The sequence below is a fragment of the Callithrix jacchus genome, chromosome 16, assembly GCF_049354715.1.
Source record: "Callithrix jacchus isolate 240 chromosome 16, calJac240_pri, whole genome shotgun sequence".
Lineage (NCBI taxonomy): Eukaryota > Metazoa > Chordata > Mammalia > Primates > Cebidae > Callithrix > Callithrix jacchus.
Window position 1 is genome coordinate 77775246 of NC_133517.1, and position 21101 is coordinate 77796346.

General features: G+C 37.9%; 1 protein-coding gene and 1 pseudogene across 4 annotated transcripts in view; both read left to right on the forward strand.

Moving 5' to 3' along the window:
• Nucleotides 1-21101, forward strand: part of ENPP2 (ectonucleotide pyrophosphatase/phosphodiesterase 2) — a 115365-nt gene that overhangs the window by 35071 nt on the left and 59193 nt on the right. For all 4 annotated transcript variants that reach the window (XM_008983321.5, XM_002807644.7, XM_035277555.3 and 1 more), the window contains exons 3-7: nucleotides 11366-11521; nucleotides 15603-15728; nucleotides 17700-17760; nucleotides 20565-20662; nucleotides 20871-20950. In XM_008983321.5, coding sequence (XP_008981569.1) covers nucleotides 11366-11521; nucleotides 15603-15728; nucleotides 17700-17760; nucleotides 20565-20662; nucleotides 20871-20950 — 521 coding nt within the window. The remainder of the gene's footprint in view (nucleotides 1-11365; nucleotides 11522-15602; nucleotides 15729-17699; nucleotides 17761-20564; nucleotides 20663-20870; nucleotides 20951-21101) is intronic.
• LOC144579769 (cytochrome c pseudogene) lies at nucleotides 18424-19023 on the forward strand (annotated as a pseudogene).

The window sequence follows — 21101 nt, forward strand, 5'->3', positions numbered from 1 at the left end:
GCAAGTTTTAATAGTGACTTAACCAACAGAACCAAAGTGAAAGAGTTTCTTTTTACAATACACTGTGCCATAAGCAGTGTGAGAATTCTTATAAAGGAGCTCCTTGTGCAGTCAGAGGGGGCTTAACTGACCAGGTCTTAAGCAATGAGTTGGTTAATTTCCTGGAAATTGGAGCTGCTGATGGTTTTAGAAATAAAAAAATTACATTTTAAGTAATGGGCACTCTAGGGAACAATATTTTCTGGACTTTTCCTGACGTTCCAGCATGTCTGTCTGTCTTCCTGTGAATTTTGTGTTTCTCTGTACTTCTTGATCTGACTTTTATAAAAGACCATCACTTCCCTCTGTTTAGCCAGCATGAAATTTTATTATTAATCAAGTTTATTATTAATCAATACATACATTGATGGAATACTAAATCTGTCATAAGTCAATTAGGTTACTTTCAAATCATGCTAGAAGGTTGAAAGAATAATATTAGAAGTGAGTTAGTGAATTGAAGTGGGGTGTCCTGGGGTGAAGAGTGAGAAAGTAGATCATAAAAATTGCAGCCCAGGGAGCCAAATGGACAAAATGAGTCGTCTTCTGTTGGAGAGGGAGAGGACAGTGGATCACTGAGCTAGAGAATGCTGTTTTTATTAGTAGCAAATGCTCTCTTCAAAGGCCTCTTTTTCACTCCCATTAATACTGACTGTGACTGAACAGCCAGGGGAATCAGATCCTTAGCATGGTTGTGTGGGAAAGCTAGCAACTTGAGAGCCAACCGCTGGTTCTTTTCAATGAACACTAAAAGGAACTTTTTTTTCTGTTTCATCTTAATATATTACTCTGGTGAAAACTGATATCGAAAGAAGTAAATGCTGTTTCCTTAAAGAATGTAAAATTGAGTCACTCATTATTTTTAAAGTTGACTTCTTTGGGAAAATAGTCATTAAAATCCTAGACTGGTACCCTGGATCGCTGTAACTTGCTATGTGGTATTGGGCAAGTCACTTGTCTGTTCCCTTAGCTGTACAATGAGGAGCAGACTTGGATGATTTCTACTTTTCTTGCTGGATTAAAAAAAAAATGCCACGAATTATTCTGTTTCATTGCTTCTTGAATTTGTATGCTCACTACTGGAAAACTTGAAAAGTATAGATTAATTAGTCTTTGAAAATATTTTGTGTATAGTAAATTATTTCCATATGTTATAAGAATAACTATACGAACTAACGAATAAATGCCACTTTTAGAAAAAGAGTATAGTCTGTATTGTAATTTGTAAACCTAAATGGTCATAAGTATGCTACACAAATTTGCTCCTTGAATTATTTAATTAAGTCATTGGTTATTTTAGGCCTTTATGATATCATCTAAAATAATTTATTAGTTAAAACTTCTAACCACATGAATCTTAGTCTTAGAATACAATGCAACAGAACTCTAAATTTTGTGGTTTGGGTATGCCTGCACCCTTTTTAATTTTTCTTTTGATGTAGCTTATCTGCTTTTTAGGAACTGTGGTTGATTTCTCTCCTGGATAAAAATCAAAGATGTACTTGGTAAACTAGGCAAAAGCATACTGTAGACACTATAAATATTTTTATGTTTTTAAATGCTGCCTATACTTAGAAAGGATCTCTCTCAACTGATACACGTGACTGGTTATTCTATGATTTGAAAACCTTCCCATCAGAAAACACTGGGTAAATTTTATTAACTTGTGAGAATAAGACACTAGGAGGAAAGGCAGTGATGTCAAATTCCAATGATACTTTTAGGCGCCAAAGAAATCCTGGGAAGCTCAGTGCTCCAAGGGTGTTTCAACAAACAGAAGGAACACAAATGCTATTGATATATGGCTAGCTTTGGATTGATCAGGGTGAGATCCACCATTCAAAAGCAGGCAGTTGTTCAGTAACCATAGCTTCTCAGAGTCCTCAAGAATAGCTGAGAATGTTCTGCACACATAGAAGCCCTCGCTGCTGTACTATGGACTGGGGTGTTAGTTTCAAGTCTGTGGCAGTGCAAACAGACTGTTATAATTAATTAACTAACACACTTGTTACTTGGATTTATTGTTAGAATAGGAAGTAATGGCTGAACAAGATTTCTTATACCAGGTCATAAGAGATTTATAGATTTATTAGGAGATATGAAATCAGAAAAGCTACTCATAATTCTGTTGGGTAAATATAATGGGCATTCAGGTTAGTAAGATGGTGAGATGACTGGAATAAATTTTCAAAAAAATATAAATCATAAGTGCAATTTAGTTTGACATCTTTGTTTCATATGTCTGATGTGGTCCACTTGCTTTGCCTTTAAGACTGCAAGGCAATTTATATGTCTGCAGGTGTCTGCGCACTCATGTGCGCTTGCAGGGTGTATGTTTGTGGTGTTATCCAGGAGGAGACTTGTGATTTAGAAACTCTGTCTCCAGGTAAAAATAGAATATCCTCTTTGATGTGTAAGTAATTTACTTCTTAAAAGACAAAGGGAAATTTGTGGGCTTGTGAATATTTGGCTAACAGAGACTTAAAAGATCAGTTTAATTCATCTTGTTTTTAGTGGCTTGAAAAGAAAGTTGAAAAGTATGTGAATGAAATTTATAGGTTCATATGAAATGTAGACTCTCACTAACAACTTTATGAGTAAGGCTTTTCTTTGAGAATCATAGGGAAATCAGAAAATGGTACTAGAAGTGAGAAGGTTTACGTTCATTTGATAATTTTAGAAATGTTCTACAATGAAAAGCTATTTAAATATTGGCATAGTAGAAAGTAGGAAACTGTAAAGCTGACATAGATCAGCCATTTGCTCTGTGAGCAAAACTCTCTCATGAGGAATATCCTGTCATGGGGCTTCATGTGAAATTTCAGGTAGAAACTGGGGAGTTCAAGGCAGCGGAATGAAATTATCTGAACTGGAAGCTAAGGAGGGTACAGGTTTTTCAGTTATTTGTTAAACGGGGCTGTAGTGTATTGATTTTTTCATTTATCTGAAAACTGTAGGGAATCCCTTTTCTTGTTTACACACTCAGAAACCTCAGTCTTCCATGAAGTTCAGCCTAGATTTTTGAATCAATAAAGTCAGCAAATCTTCCTCAAAATTATATTTTGAAAAGAACTTCTAGAATTTGAAACCTATGTACGAAATTTGAAAAACCTTTTGTTAATGGAAAAAAATAGTTACAGTGAGATGATCTAAAATTTTATCCAGGCCTTTGCTAACTCAGATGAGGCCTAGAAATCTAATTTTCCAACTAGGAAAATGGGGATAAATTTGCTTTTATTGATCTGAAAACGTTTTTGAAAATGTGTTTAAGGCTGATGAGAACTGTAAGGTGTTAAGTATATGATAATGCATTTAATTTATCTTCAATTAGGTTTGAAGGCCAGTGTGTAAATTTATAACTTATGGAGGTAACAATACCTTTAATTTTAATTGACAGCATTTCATTGTTTGGTAGCAGATGTGAAAATCATTAGATTTTGCTACTGATGGCCATTAAATACTATTTAAGTGGTTTAGACGTTGAATTAAAGTTTTTAACTTTTAGTTTCAATAAAACAGAAATCTGCTTTTTTCTTTTTTTTTGTAGTTTGTGATCTCTATATAAGGACATTCTATTGAGAGAGAGAGAGAGAGAAAGAGAGAGAGAGAGAAAGAGAGAGAGAGAGAGAGAGAGAGAGAGAGAGAGAGAGAGAGAGAGAGAGAGCGAGAGGGGACTCACTATGTCTCAGACTGGAGTGCACTGGTGGGATCTCAGCTCACTGCAACCTCCACCTCCCAGGTACAAGTGATTCTCCTGCCTCAGCCTCCTTAGTAGCTGGGATTACAGGTGCCCACCACCACACCTGGCTCATTTTTGTATTTTTAGTAGAGACAGCGTTTGACCATGTTAGCCAGGCTGGTCTTGAAATCCTGACCTCAGGTGATCCACTGGCCTTGACCTCCCAGAATGCTGGGATTATAGGCATGAGCCACTATGCCCAGCCAGGACATTGTATTTATAAATGTTTTGAAAGCACAGGTGTTTAAAAACTTTCCAGGTGGACCTATTTATTAAGAAAAAAGTTTATGAAATCTGGTCTAGCAGCTGTGAAGAGGAGAGAACAGTGATGTTGCAGTAATGGGTATTTATAAAAAAATGATGTATTTAGGGAGCAAAGATACTGACATGTAGGCCTGTGTGTAAGTTCTATTTACTAAGGAAAGAAGTCAGAAGCATTAAAAAAAAATGGCAACTTCAGTACAAAAGAAGTATGACTCAAAAGAATGAACCATATACTCCAGAAGAGGCATAGTACAGTATTAAATACTAAAGTTGGGCAGTATCTTGAATGCCATGCACACTGTCCTCTGCCTTGCCCTGTGGGTTACACTTCAAACAGGGAAGCAGGCGCAGGGGAACCTCCCTGTTTTAATGCTCTTGAGAAAAAAGGGTGGTGTAACCACAGCTGGTAACACTTTTTAAGGCTTTACTCTCACTTTCAGGAAACACCTGGGCTAAGAACCAAGGAGAATGGGAGGAACACATAGAGGGCAGTATCATAAACAGGACCAGACAAAGCTTAGAAGAACCTTCCAGCTTTAGGCTAAGCTAAATGTTTCCAAACGTAAATACTGCCTCTTCTATTGGCTATCATCCAGATTTGAACATTTTCGTCTTATGCGGGGGGATTTAGAGGGAAATATGATCGGGAGCCTAAGATGAAGTAATGTTTTGGCTACAACTTTGTCATCAAGCTCCTTCCAATAAGTTAATTAAACAATCAAATTTTTGTTTTGGTATATTATGGAATAAATGGTACCAGATTTTTTTTTTGAGAGCTGCCCAGTCTTGAGTGCAACGGCACAATCTCAGCTTACCACAACTTCTGCCTCCTGGGTTCAAGTGATTCTCCTGCCTCAGCCTCCCGAATAACTGGGATTACAAGAATGCACCAGCACATCTGGCTAATATTGTACTTTTAGTAGAGACAGCATTTCTCCATGTTGGTCAGGTTGGTCTCAAACTCCCGACCTCAGGTGTTCTGCCTGCCTCGGCCTTCCAAAGTGCTGGGATTACAGGCGTGAGTCACTGCACCTGGCAGGCACTGGAATTCTACAACCTTAACTCTCTATACATATGGTGAGATGGAATATTTTAGACATAAAGTTTACCTAAGTAAAAGTAATTGTACCTGTTTCTATCAGAATTATGAATTTTAATGAAATAAATTACGTTTTACATTGATGTTTCTTTAAATAATGAAATTATTCTTCAGTGAAAAATAAGGAATGCATAGCATTGTTATTATACATATCATATATGTACATATGTATATTTTAAAATTTGAGGACTCTATTTTTAAAAAGAACACTATGTAAAACTATGAACATTTGTTTTTCAAGATTCTGGAACTGACTTGTGTCTTTGAAGTAAAATAACATCATTTGAATATGTAATTTAAAAGGCAACAATAGAATTTGAATCTCATAAAAGTATTAGCAAATGCCTCATAAGAAATTCTAAGCATTGGCTGGGCTCAGTGGCTCACGTCTGTAATCTCAGCCCTTTGGGAGACCAAGGCAGGTGGATCACAAGTTCAGGAGTTTGAGCCCAGCCAGGCCAAGATGGTGAAACTCCATCTCTATTAAAAATATACAAATTGGCCAGGCATAGTGGTGGGTGCCTGTAATCCCAGCTGCTCGGGAGACTGGGACAGGAGAATCAGTTGAACACAGGAGGTGGAGGTTGCAGTGAGTCCGGATAGTGCCACTGCCTTTTAACCTGGGCAACAGAGCAAGACTCTAAAAAAAAAAAAAAGAAAAGAAAAAAGAAGTTCAAAGCTTCTATCATACTTATCACATATTTCTGCCTTGATACATTTGAGAGTACTTTCTGTTTGTTAGTCTTAGATGTTTTCCAAACTTTTATGATGATCTCAGTAATGATGAAAATTTGGGATACCACAAGTTCATTGTGTTTCAGTTTTCATCCCACCGCTCAATAAGTTATACATCTGAAGTGCTCACATCAATGTTCCTTTGATTTGGGTCAAGTAAAGGAAGACAACAGATTTTAAAACTCAGACTTCTGATAAATCAGAGAATCTTTCCCTGTTTGACATTACATCAGGCACAATGAAGAGAGAAGTCCTAAAAATTTCAAATGCATGCAGGGACAAAGGACTGAAGGATGAGTAAAGTGTTCAGATACATGGCTTGAGCAAACCTAGAAATGACATTTAACATTGTTCTCTTCCTGCTTCTTGCTTTTTCTTGATTTTAAACACCTTAGGCTCAGTGTAGAGAGAAGGACAGAAAACATGGAGACCCCAAGTACACTGACTTGATTTTTACCAACTACATGAATGTATTATCACCTCCAAGCGATGTATTTCTATTATTCATCCATAAAAAATGATTAAAAAAAGAATATGAAGGTGAATTGCAGAACCTCTAGGAAAACAATTGGGACTAGAGCTTGTCATGAAAGAAGATGGCTGGGCTGGAATAGACCCTGGAAAGGCAAAGTGAATATTCCATTCTATTGTTTATTTATTTGTTAATTTAATCATTTTATTTATGTTTTGTACACTCAACTCAAGATTGTTGTTTCCATTGCATACAGGAGTGTGTATTCTCAGCTAAATTCAAGTCATTCAAGAATGAATTTTAACATAGGTATATCCTGATCTACCCAGGCCTAGGAATTTACTCTAATTTGAAGCTGTCAATAACTTAATCTTAAGTATGGTACTTCTTTTTGTCATATACTCACTCTCTTTTATTTAAGAGAGATAGCAGCTTGGCCCAGCCCGGTGCCTCACACCTGTAATCCCACCACTTTGGGAGGCCGAGGTGGGCAGATCACCTGAGGTCAGGATTTCAAGACCAGCCTGACCAACATGGTGAAACCCCGTCTCTCCTAAAAATACAAAAAATTAGCTGGGCATGGTGGGCGCCTTTATCCCAGCTACTTGAGAGGCTGAGGCAGGAGAATCGCTTTAGCCTAGGAGAGTGTGGTTGCAGTAAACTGAGATTACGCCCTTGCACTCCAGCCTGGGTGACATGAGCAAAACTCCACCTAAAAAAAAAAAAAAAAAGATAGCAGCTCAAATTTCTTGGGGTTATTGATTTATAAGAGGTTCTATTTGGTTCAAACTACCTTCCTTTTTCTCTTCCTGTAATTCTCAGCTAAATTCAAGTCATTCAAGAATGAATTTTAACATAGGTATATCCTGATCTACCCAGGCCTAGGAATTTACTCTAATTTGAAGCTGTCAATAACTTAATCTTAAGTATGGTACTTCTTTTGAGATACATCTTGCATTATGAGTGTAAGGCTAACTCTAACAAAGTGGTCTTTAATTTTGTTTGTGTTTAAGTTTGGCAAGGACTGTAACTGATAGGGACCAACTATTAGATGAGATTCAATTATTTTTCAGGAACAAATTTAGAGAATGATTAAGGTTGCAAGAAAATGGTAAAAATCAGCTTGACAGAATGAGTGAAGAAAGATTAAATGTGGCTAAAAATTCGCACAGATATTCTGAAAGTAAAGAAAGAAATAGGCCAGGCACAGTGGCTCAAGTTTGTAATCCCAGCACTTTGGGAGGCTGAGGCAGGTGGATCAACTGAGGTCAGGAGATTGAGACTAACCTGACCAAAATGGTAAAACCCCATCTCTACAAAAAATACAAAAATTAGCTGGGTGTTGTGGTGGGTGCCTGTAATCCCAGCTATTCGAGAGGCTGAGGCAGGAGAATCATTTCAACCTGGGAGGCAGAGGTTGCAGTGAGCCAAGACCGTGCCATTGTACTCCAGCCTGGGCAAAAAGAGCAAAACTCTATTGTAAAACAAACAAACAAACGAACAAACAAATAAAAAACAATAAAATAAATAGGGAAGAGCTTATGATGACAAGAAAGCAAGGTGCATGGTTGAAGGACAATTTCAAATGCATGCAGGAATACCACACATCCGTAAACAAATAACCTTTAGATCTCTTCGAAGTATGTCAGCTACCAGTGTAGCTAAGTTGTTTTTTTTTTTTTTTTTTTTTTTTTTTTTTTTTTGAGGCAGAGTCTCTCTCGGTGGACCAGTCTGGAGTGCAGTGGCATGATCTCAGCTCACTGCAACCTTCGCCTCCCAGGTTCAAGCGATTCTCTTGCCTCAGCCTCCCTAATAGCTGGGACTACAGGCATGCACCACCACACCTGGCTAATGTTTTTGTATTTTTAGTAGAGATGGGGTTTCACCATATTGGCCAGGGTGGTCTTGAATTCCTGATCTTGTGATCCACCCGCCTCAGCCTCCAAAAGTGCTGGGATTACAGGCATGAGCCACTGCACCCGGCCAGCTAAGTTTATTTATGTAAGCATCTCGAGTCATTGAAGGCTACTGAAAATTTACAAGATGACTGTTGAAATGAGTCTTATCTAAGCAGTACCCTCAAGTAATATTCAATTGAAAGTATTTTCCTTATACTTATTTTAACTGTAGGACTTTTTTGTATTTTTTTCTTTCTTTTTGTTTTTTTGGTGTTTCTCAACCCCTCCTGCCTCCATGGTTTCGTATGGTTCAGCATGCACTTTTGATAGGTTGGCCAAAGTCAATAGAAAAATGTGGGTTTATGGACCACTGCATTGTTAACAAGTGTTCTTTCCTAAACTGAACTGGTATGGTTTATGTGTCTTTCAACATCCTAGGATCAACCATGCAGAAGTGTTTCCCATCTCATGGTCTGGTAAATCTGTTTGCCTTAGTTGAACTGATCTGATGCCGTAAAGGCTGGGATTGGATGACTTTAACTTTGAGGACAAAGGACTAAGCGATGAGCAGAATGTTCAGATAAATGGCTTGGGCAAAACTAGAAATGACATTTAACATCTGTTCTCTTCCTGCTTCTTTTCCTTGATTTTAAAAGTAAGACATATGAATTATAAAAAATGAAAAATTCATAAACATGTAAATAAGAAAATTTAGAAATCTCATGTCAATAGTGTTTGTTACATATGATTTTTACATATATCACATGGTATATATTTTAAACATATATACACATACCCACACATACATATATTATGTGGTATATATTTTGTACATATACATATACACATATATCCCCATACACATATATGGTATATATTTTGTACATATATATACATACCCACACACACATATATTGTATGGTAGGTATGTATGTATATGAGAGAGAAGGAAAAAGAAAGTAAGTAAGCAGACAAAAAGACCAGGAAACTACCTGTGAATTTGTAAAATGTTAGAAATTTCAAACATCAGACAGGTAAAAATCTTCTTCCTCTTTCTTTCTCAACCATTTTCCCCAAATGTAATTCCATAAACTGTTTCTACATAAGGAAGAAGTTGATTCACACCTGCATTTAAAAACACAGATGCAAACTTGAGCATTTACATTTTTCCTCTGCCCCATCCTATCTTTTACTCTTCTCTAGTTCTGGCTGTTTTTCTTTCTTTGTATCCTTATTGCCCTCTTTATCTCTATTTTTAAATGCAAAGTCTAATATATCATACTCTACCCTGTATTTATTCTTTAAAACACTTATTTATATATTTTGTAGATCTTTCCATATTAGCATACACAGATCTGACTCATTCTTTTTAAGAGGTGTGCAATAGTCCACTTATGGCTGTAGCGATTCTTTCTTGATAGGAAAAACAGCTTTGGTTGATTTCAGGGTCTCTTCACCTATAATGAAAGGACTGTAATGAACAATGGACATTTTTTTTGTACATGTAGCTTGGCAAACTTTTGCAAATATGGGTAAATAATAAATTTCTAGTAATAGCATTTCTGGCTGAAACATTTTTAAGCATTTAAAAATGTCGATAGATCTTTCTAAATTATATTCTACTTTACAAAAAATTTCATTCCTAGAAACAGTTATGAGACTGTTTATATTTTCCATTCATCAGAAACTATTTTGTATATTGAGATGAGAATCAAACTTAATTATTTCTACTCACTACTTACTGACTGGGCCCCCCACACACAACATTAATCTACTTATTTTCTAGTATCAAACTACTTTCATTATTTAACTTCAGTATATACTTTGTTATCTAGTCTTTATCAAATTGCTTTTTCTTTTCAGAGGTTTTCTATTTAAAAATATTTATTTAATATTCTTTCAACTTTCATGAACTCCTGATATTTTTTTTTGCTGAAGATTGCATTGAGTCTTCAGGTTTAATTAGATCTTTTTTCTTTTTTTTTTTTTTTTGAGTTGGAATGTTGCTCTCGTTACCCAGGCTGGAGTGCAATGGTGCAGTCTCAGCTCACTGCAACATCCGCCTCCCAGGTTCAGGCAATTCTCCTGCCTCAACCTCCTGCTAGCTGGGATTACAGGCACCCACATCGTGCTGGGCTAAGTTTTGTATTTTTAGTAGAGATGGAGTTTCACTGTTAGCCGCGCTAGTCTCAGACTCCTGACTTCATATGATCTACCCAGCTCAGCCTCCCAAAGTGCTGGGATTATAGGCATGAGCCACCTCGACTGGTCTTAATTAGATCTTAAAATTTTTTTTTTGGTAGGGTTTTCTGATGTTCTTCATGTAGGTTCTACATACATATTATTAAATTTATACCACATAAAATACTTAGCTATTTTACCATTTAGGTACTATTGTAAAATGAAACTTCCATTTAATTTTGAAACTATATTATGTGCATATTACAAATTTGTGGAATTTTTATCTTACTGAATTATTTTCCCCCCCAAATTTTAGTTGATTCCTTTGATTTCTGATATACACTTATATCATGTGAAAATATTGATGGAGGATTTTTTTTTGAGAAGCCAAGATTGTAGAGCTTATATTTGTAAAACGCTAGTTGGAATTGTAAAAGTCTTCTATTCCAATCTCATATATTCAGTCTGTTCTTGGAACATTTGGGCTAAATTTTCCTTGCCAAAGTTTTGGATTTTTAAATAGGGACATGCTCTCCTGTTTCTAAGGATATAGGTCAAGGTACTGTTCTCTGTAGTCATTGTAAGCACCTACAGGGACACTAACCATCACAGATTTGGAGTAATGATAATTATAAATAGTAATCTAACCAATTGCCAGCACTTCTATATGTCTGACATGCTGCTAAGTCTTTTTTAGTGGATTGATTCATTTAATTCTCATTTCAACATGTTACTTTTCTGAGTTCCCCACTGTACAGATTAGGAAATTGTAGAACAAGGAAGTTCGGCAACCTGCCCGGAGTACCTGGGTAGCAAGTAACGAAGCCAGTCTTCTCCAGAGTCTACTGCAGCATCACACTGCACAGCCTCCCAGTGCACCTCTCCATGGTGACATGACCACTCTCCAATCCATTGTCTTTGCCTCTGGTTCTCTGCAGTGCTGTCAGACTCCCCCTGGACCAACATCTCCGGATCTTGCAAGGGCAGGTGCTTTGAACTTCAAGAGGTTGGACCTCCTGATTGTCGCTGTGACAACTTGTGTAAGAGCTACACCAGTTGCTGCCATGACTTTGATGAGCTCTGTTTGAAGACAGGTATGTAGCTTATGAATCTTCTCCAGCTTCAAGTAGACAGCTTGAAGACTGCCTGCTAGGTACACATCCTGGAGTGGCCACCTGTTTTGGTTTATCCAAATTGTGGACTTTAGTTTTGTTTGTTGAATGATTATTGGTTGTATGAAGAGCATACCCTGTGTCAATGACCATTGTTTCCACACAAGATCCAGCAGAGGAAGGTTCTTTGCAGCTGCATCATGATGTGCTGAGTTTGGAAATTTTGTTTTTGTTTTTGTTTCTTCACCTTTATCATTTATATCTCTTGCTCTCAATTCCCGCATTCACTGCTAGGGTGTGTGGGCTTAATTTCTTTTCTTTTTCCTTCCTTCCTTCCTTCCTTCCTTCCTTCCTTCCTTCCTTCCTTCCTTCCTTCCTTCCTCCCTCCCTCCCTCCCTCCCTCCCTCCCTCCCTCCCTCCCTCCCTCCCTCCCTCTCTCTCTCTCTCTCTCTTTCTTTCTTTCTTTCTTTCTTTCTTTCTTTCTTTCTTTCTTTCTTTCTTTCTTTCTCTCTTTCTATCTTTCTTTCTTTCTCTTCTTCCTCTTTTCTTTCCCCCTCCCCTCCCTCCCTCCCTTTTTTTCTCTTTCTTTCTTTCTTTCAACATCTCACTGTGTTGGTCAGGATGATCTTGAACTCCTGCCTTCAAGCAATCTTCCCACCTCAGCCTCCCAAAGGGCTAGGATTATAGGAGTGAGCCACTGTGCATGGCCTAATTGTGTACATTCTTTAAAAAAAATTTTTTTTCTTGCTTACCCAGTTTCTAGCATTTGTTTTACTTCATCTCACCATATAGTAACAGTTAGTTTGTCATTCCCTGCTGTCTGTGCAAATGGAAAATTGTTACGGAATTCTATGTGGAGTCTCACACTCTGGGTAGCTCTAAAAATCTTCCACAGTTTTTGTGACTTTCTTTACATTTCTTTGGTACTGGAACAGTTATTAGGATATACAAGCTTCTGGATGAATGCACATGAATTGAGAAAAACACCTCTGAGGACTTCTGCCATCCCACCTACTCTGTCTTCAAAGCCCAATATTTCAGATAGGATTTTTGAGATACCTTGTAGGCTATCCATCATGCTTCTTCTGGACAGCACCATACTCACAATATCCGAGAAAGACAACAGTCCGTCCTGCTCTTGACATCACCAGAAGCAGTTTCCACAGTTTTCTTGACCAGTTATTTCTTATCTTTGGACTTTCATGCTTAAACAGTTCTTTCAAAAACCTAACTCTTCCTATCATTGCTTTTAGTTTGATCTTTCAAATGCCATCATTAGAAATAGATATTACTGTGTTTTGCTTAAGTGGTAGGTCTTGATTTATATGAAATTCAACATGAACTTCCTTACTAGTTCTCATTTGTTTTCCTCCTGCATCCCTACAATAGGAAGAGCTTCATTAGGCTGTTTTTTTTTTTTTTTTTTTTTTTTTTTAGAATACATTTTCCAAACATTTAACCACTTTTTTGGGGGACGCTTTCCTTTGGAACTTCTCCCGGCTTCTTTTAGTTGTGGGTCTGTCTGCAAACTAAATTGGAGAGACGATTGTAAGCTGAGTGTATAGATGGAACAGATGTTCCAGCAGAGCTTTTTGGCTCTAAAACATTTTTCCAAGCCAGCAATCTGTGTTTGCTTGGCACTAAGGAATTTACTAAAGTTTTATGTTTCCTTCCTACCTTGAATGTCTTGTCTCTGGCATGTCATATCAAATTTCTGGGTTCCTGGTCTTAGAATTCTTTGCAAAATTTAATGGATCCCCTGACTCTAGCTTAGCTCTCTATCTGAATGTAGTTCATGGCTTTCTTCCTTGGTCTATTAAAGATGGGATACGATAATATCTTATAGTCCATTTCCCTGTGTACAAAGATAACATATCCTGGATGTGAAGGGGTCACATATCAAATAATAATACAAGGATGAAGAGGAAAAACAAAAGTCTCCGTTGCTGAGGGAGTACTGCCTAGAAACAACCAGTGTTCAGTGAAACTTCGATCACTCCGTGTGTGTGTTTTCAGTATGTGTCTGTTATCAGTATGTATGTATGTTTTCAGTATGTATTTATGTGTGTATGTATGTATATGTTTCCAGCTGTGTGTGTGTGTGTGTATGTGTGTGTGGGAAAGTATCTGTATTAATAAATCATTATACTCATCATCCTTTTAAATAGTAATTCTAAGCACTTAATCTGCTTGAAAAGAGAAGGGAATGGAAATGGGATATTAAAAAACCAGAATGGCTGGGCATGGTGGCTCACACCCGTAATCTCAGCGCTTTGGGAAACCAAGGTGGGCGGATCACTTGAGGTCAGGAGTTCGAGACCAGCCTGGCCAACATGGTGAAACCCCGTCCCTACTAAAAATACAAAAATTAGCTTATGCCTAACAACTAATACCTCTTTATTAATGTGTTCACCTAACAATCATTTCTCTTGGTAGAATATTGCTAAGAGGCAGCATTGCTTTCAAAATCATTTCCTTCTTTCCACTTATGACATATTTTAAGAGAGAAAGACCTGAAGTGTTCATATGTACTTTAGCTCAGCGATGCCTTTCTTGACCATTCTGCCTCCTGAAGCAGCGTTTTCACCCTGTCTTTTTCTATCAGTGCTACTTGTTACTTCCTTTACAACACTTGACACAAGCTGAAATGATCTTGCTTCTTGGTTTACTTGCTTGTGATCTGTCTTTTGCAATTGGAATGTAAGCTCCATGATGACAGACCTAGTCTCTCCTGTTCTTTATGATATCCCAGTGCCAAGAACATGGAAAGCATGGTATCAGAGTCAATGAGTAAGTGATTAACTATGAACGTTCTCAATACAGTAGTCCTGAATTTAAAGAGTTATATTTTATCTCCATGGTCATTTCCAATTCAACTTAATAAATATTCATCGAACACCTAGCATGTGCCAGGCACAGTCTCCCAACCTTACAGTCTACCACTGGAAATAGAAGAGTGAAGAGAGAGGTGCCATTTTTCCTCCCATGGAGTTTACATTCTAGCAGATGAAAAAGTAAAAAAAAAAAAAAAAAATAGCACTCCTTTTGAAACGGAAAGGTTATTTTTCTGAATGTAGGCATTAAGCAGTAAGCTCTCTATCGCGTATGCTCAGAGGGAAATCTGTAACCCATTTACTTGACTTGTTGAAAGTAGAAACTCTGACTTGTCATTGTAGGTAGGGCCACACTTGGTCAGCGGTTAGAATCTTGAGCAAACGTTGTAATGCCCCTTTATACTCTTCACATCTTATTTAGGACTTTAACCTCCAGGTGCAGATAGAGACCATGTAGTCATCCTGTTACTTGTGTTTAAACCACGCTGGTTAACGCTAAGCACAGCTAGTTTAGGCTGGGGGGCAGTGGCTCATTCCTATAATCCCAGCACATTGGGAGGCCAAGGTGTGAGGATCACTTGACGTTAGGAGTTTGAAATGAGCTTGGCCAACATGGTGAAATCCCATCTCTACTAAAAATAACAAAAATTAGCCAGGTGTGGTGGCATATGTTTGTAATCCCAGCTACTCAGGAGGCCAAGGCGGGATAATTGCTTGAACTAGGTAGGTGGAATTTGCAGTGAGCCAAGATTGCACCACTGCACTCAAGACTGGGCAACAGAGCAAGACTCTGTCAAAAATAAAGAAATAAAGAAATACATAAATAAAACAAAAACAAAGCTAAGCACACCTACTTCAGAAGGTAAAAGGGCCAAGCTATAGAGGCCATCCCTACGATAGACCTATCACAAACCTTCGATGCCATAAATTTGTTGGGTCCTTTAGAACTATTAGAGAATAGTGGGGACACTTGCTTGCCTTTCAGGGTCTCATTCTTCCAAAGGAACCCAACTACATTTTGATGTTGTTCTCTGATTTGAAAACTTAGAAATTCATCTTATCTGTAAGGTCTCCAAATGTCCTCTGGGCCTCAAGCCAACTCAAATTTCACAAGCAGAGTAAATGATGTGAGATTTTAGCTCTCTTCATTGGAAATCCTGTAAGCAATTGTGGCTTCTTTCATTTGGTTGGTGCACAGCAATGAAAATGTTTTATTGGGATGATTTTAGCTCGTGGCTGGGAGTGTACTAAGGACAGATGTGGAGAAGTCAGAAATGAAGAAAATGCCTGTCACTGCTCGGAGGACTGCTTGGCCAGGGGAGACTGCTGTACCAATTACCAAGTGGTTTGCAAAGGTATGAGTTTCTTTAAATTGGCCTGAGCTTTAAAAGAATTAAAACTGGAGGTGCTCCAGGAGATCCTGGATGTTAGGACTAGAAGACCCTGGGTATGAGTTTGGCAGGAAGGTGAATTGTGCTTTTTAGTTCTCATGCTTCTTCATTAGCTTTGCTACTCTGCATTTCATTGATCTGAGGTAACAAGGATAGAAACCAGAATTTCTGTTTTTTCAGTTTATTGAGGGAATGGATGTACTGCAGGAAAACCATGTTGGCGGAAAGGGAGGCAGGTTAGGGCAGTAGGAATGGGGAGAGGCAAGGGAGGACGTGCTCTCATATAGCTTCACCTCCCTCTACTGCTTGCTCTGAAAAGTAAATCCAAGTTGCTACTCTCAAGTCAAGGGGCCAGGGACTTTTTTATACATTGGATGAAAGCCGTTCACCAAGGCACTGGCAACTGCCCAGGGATGGGGTACTTGCCGGTAAAGGGGACGAGGGGGTCGGCGTTTCCTGTTACACCCTAAAGCCATACATGCATGAGTGTTGGCTTTGTCTGGTTGATTGTGGAATATGATGCTTTTATTCCGATAATTAACAATAGTCAGTGAACTACCAAAAATGTCAAAGATGCAGTTACTCTCTTTAAAGGGTGTTAGTTGACATGCTGCCCACTTATAGAAGTTCATGGGAAGACCCAAGAATATTTATCTATAGTTTGTAAGTCATTTTAAAAATTTCGAATTCAAGCTCTTTTCATTTTCTTTTATGTGGAACATTTAAGAAGTTCTATTAAAAGCTTTCAGGAAAGAAATCAAGTCAGTTCTGAAATATGTAAGGTGTTTAGTTGTGGCAAGGGGGTGTTATATTAGATTTGAAGAATTCCCCCATACCCAAACAATTATTGTATTGTTAATTTCCCCTACCCAAACAATTATGCTTTTATTTTGAAGCACTGAATTGGTTGAGAATTTATTTCCCTTTCCTTTTCAATTTTCCTATGCAGCAAGCGTACCAGGAAGCCACAAAGGATATTAAAAATAATTTTTTTTAAAAAAAGAAGCCCTTGGTATCATTGATCATTGAATCATTAAGCATTGGTTTTTGCTGGTTTAAAATTCTAGTTTCAGTACTTTTGTGAGGCCCATGTGTATGCCTCTGGGTTACTACATGTGTAGTAAATCTTCTTTATTTTAAGGAAGCATAGTAGTTACTTACCCCATTGTCTAGTAGTTAGAGTCTTATTGACCAGGGATTTCTAGTGCTCTTTCCATGGGAGCAGTTTCTCCAATGTGTTGGTTACAAATTTTACTTCTGTTCAGGATGTGTAACTTTTGTTTGTCTTAAAATACTTTAAGGCAAATTCTTTTCTATAATTTTTATTTTCTTCAAAGGAAAGCTTATTTTTTATCGGAGTCCTTTTCTGTTCTCTATTCTTGATAGCGATAACTCAGGAAAGACAGGTTATGCTCTTAGATCTTGGAAGATAAAAGTAAAATTTAGCTGTGTTTTTCTTTCTAAATTCAAGGGCTGTATGCAGATTTATTGGCAAATAATCTTTCCATTTATTCTCTCCATAGATTCTAAGGCTTTTTTATTTAGTCTCTAAAGGGAAGTTTTGCCATGCTTTCTATGGCTTTGAGATCTTCAGTGGTGGAGAAAAGAATGTTCTGTCTAATGACCAAACAGTTTATTTCTGGATGGATACAAACATGAACTTTTTTTCACTGACGCCACTGGTTTTTTGAATCTACAAACCATTTAGACTCGGAAGGCTCAAATAAACACCACACCACTTGCGGTTATTAAATCTTAGCTTTCCCATCATGTATGGGAAAGCCAAACCAGATGCTAGATTTTACTTAAGAATTTCTTTTTTGGTGATATCCCATAAAGAAAGTATCAAACAGGACACATCCTGGAATTTGCGAGCTTCAAGGCATGGCACTTGTAATTAGATTCAACAATACATGTACCTTTTTGTCTTCATAGGAGAGTCCCATTGGGTTGATGATGACTGTGAGGAAATAAAGGCCCCAGAATGCCCTGCAGGGTAAGTGTATTTTATGCATATTTTGAAGTTTATGTAGTAGCTGATAAACTCTCACAGAAAACGAAAAGAGAAGTGTTTAGAAACAATGTGAAACTGAAATCATCTTATACAGGCAAACTTATGAGTACTTAGGAGTAATTATCAGTCAAAAGGTTGAAGGTACATCTTGAAATGGGGATAGATTTTTTTCTCCGGTTTTCTCCAATCACCTCTGCACATATTGGGGTCTGAACATCCCCTATATTCCACCCCAGATGAAGATTTTACAAAGTGCATCTGAATATCACCTTAGAAGGAAACGTTACTGGCTATGACTTTTTTCAGTATTTTTTTCTGGAGTTCTTGTTTTGACTATTTTGAGGGGAGTGGGGAGTGAAAGAGGAAGACTAGAGAACTTTTAAAACTATGTCATCCATTGATTACTTATTGATTACACATCCGTGATCCCAGCACTTTGGGAGGTTGAGATCAGTGAATCACTTGAGGTCAGGAGTTTGAGACCAGACTGGCTAACATGGTGACACACCCTGTCTCTACTAAAAAAGAAAAAAAATACAAAAAATTAACCAGGCATGCTGGAGCATACCTGTAATTCCAGCTACTCAGGAAGCTGAGGCATGAGAATTGCTTGCCTAGGAGGTGGAGGTTGCAGTGAGCTGAGATTGTACCACTGCACTCCAGCCTGGGTGAAAAAGTGAGACCCTCGTCTCAAAAAAAAAAAAAAAAAAGTCATTCAAGACAGTGGGATATCTGTCTTCCAAATGGGAACCTTTATAGCACCAGTGATAGAAAAGAGAATTAAATATGGGTGATGTTGAAAAAGGCAAGAGGATTTTTGTTCAGAAGTGTGCCTAGTTCCATACTGTTGGAAAGACAGGCAAGCTCATGACTGGGTCAAAATCTCCATGGTCTCTTTGGGCAGAAGACAGATCAAGCCATTGGATTCTCTTACACAGAAGCCCATCAGAACAAAGGCATCACCTGGGGAGAGGAGACACTCATGGATTATTTGGAGAATCCCAAGAAGCACATTCCTGGAACAAAAACAATCTTCGCAGACATGAAGAACAAGGCAGAAAGGGCAGACTTGATAGCTCATCTCAAAACAGTTACCAATGAGTAATTAATGGTCACTGTGTTATTTGTTACAAAACAGAAATGTTTTGTGACTTTTAAGTTTGTACCATAACTTAATAGATTTCATACATAAGAATTCAGATCATGAATGACTGACAGAATATTTTTGTTGGGCAGTCCCAATTTAACCATGACTGGCTTGTAGTTAAATGAATATGTTCGGTTTTTTGAGGGTTTTGTTGTTGTTGTTGTTTTTGAGATGGAGTCTCGCCTTGTTGCCCAGGCTAGAGTGCAATGGCACTATCTCGGCTCACTGCAACATCCATCTTCCTGGTTCAAGTGATTCTCTTGCCTCAGTCTCCCATGTAGCCACCATGCCCAGCCAATTTTTGTATTTTTAGTAGAGATGGGGTTTCAACATGTTGGCCAGGCTGGTCTTGAATTCCTGAACTCAAGAGATCCTCCCACTTCAGTCCCCCAAAGTGTTGTGGTTACAGACATGAGCCACTGCACTATGCCAGTAAGAGTCCTTTTAAGTGACTATATAAGATACTAATGATTATAGTGAACCCTTACACCGTATTGTTCTAAGTGCTTTATATGTGCCTCATTTAAAATATCTAATTTCTTACATGGCTTCAAATAAACTCAAGCCTATATGCTCAGTTAGCTTCAAACAATTAGAAGTAGCTTTGCATATAGTTCAGTATTGTCAACTCTGGTTGAACAATTATAGCTTTAAAATATAATACAAAGCTGTTTTTAAAATTAGATCCCAATCTGGGTAGATTGGTAGTCCAGCCCATTATCGTTATGCTTTTTAGAGATTGTCAATAATGTAAATTATTTTTGAAATTATTTTATATTCAAACATAAAGCAATTGTTTTCAATAAGTGCTTAGATCTGTGTTATTAATTTCATGTTCAGTTGCTCATTAATGCATTTGAGAAATATTTACTGGAGCCCTACAATGGGACTATAAAATAGAAAGGTGAATAAGACACAAACTACTTTGAAACTAGTAAGGAAGACAAACATTAACAGATCATTAGGATGTGAAGTAAAATGAGGCACATAGGAAGGATGAAAGATATGAATTAGTGTCTTGAAGGAATTCACAAGTGTGAGCAATGGACAATGTAGAAGAGGAAACTGTGAACTGGGTTTTAAGGAATGAATAGGAGCTTTCCAGGTGGCAAATGGGAAAACACGTCATCTTTTCTTTACATTGTGAATAACCTTGTTTGCAAGGTGAAAGCCAGTAATGGAGGAAAGTACATTAAAGGAAATCTGGCGCCTCTTCTCAGGCCATTTTTGTGACCTTGTTCTTTAATGCTAGACTTCATGTCTTGCTCTGTTGCCCAGGCTTGAGTGCAGTGGCACAATCTTGACTCACTGCAGCCCCTTCCTCCCAGGTTCCATCGATTCTCCTGCTTTAGCTTCCTGGGTAGCTGGGATTACAGGCATGTGCCACCACGCCAGGCTAATTTTTGTTTTTTTAGTAGAGACAGGGTTTCACCATGTTGGCCAGGCTGGTCTTGAACTCCTGACCTCAGGTGATTTACCGGCCTTGGCCTCCCAAACTGCTGGGATTACAGGCATGAGCCACCATGTCTGGTTGAAGTTTCTTCTTGGAAATTATTGCTCCCATTATTGAGAATTAGGAGGTATAATGGCAACTCTGTGGCAATAATGTTTCTAAAAGCTTGATGTGTTACTGTTTAAGGTTTGTTCGCCCTCCATTAATCATCTTCTCTGTGGATGGTTTCCGTGCATCATACATGAAGAAAGGCAGCAAGGTCATGCCTAACATTGAAAAACTAAGTAAGTAATTTCCATACTCTGCGTTCTCATCTGCAATCCAGGATCTCCACAGTAACTATGAGCTCTCTGGGCACTTAGTTTTAAATGTGTTTTATTATTTGAAATACAAAAGTGAAGGCAACACGTTGTCTGAGTGTTTATAAAATGGATTTTCTATCAGCAATTCCTGTTGGTTCTCTTGTTCTGATATTTGCAATTCTCTTTCCAGGGTCTTGCGGCACACATTCTCCCTACATGAGACCGGTGTACCCGACTAAAACCTTTCCTAACTTATACACTTTGGCCACTGTAAGTATTTTTCCAAATGATACATATTCAAAGGGCTGATTTCATCCTGGAATGACTTTAAAAGGGAGAGTTTACTTTTAAAATGTGTTTCTTAGTGTTCAAAGAAAATCTTTCTGTTTTCCATCTTATCTGGGTCACTTGTTCACAGCAA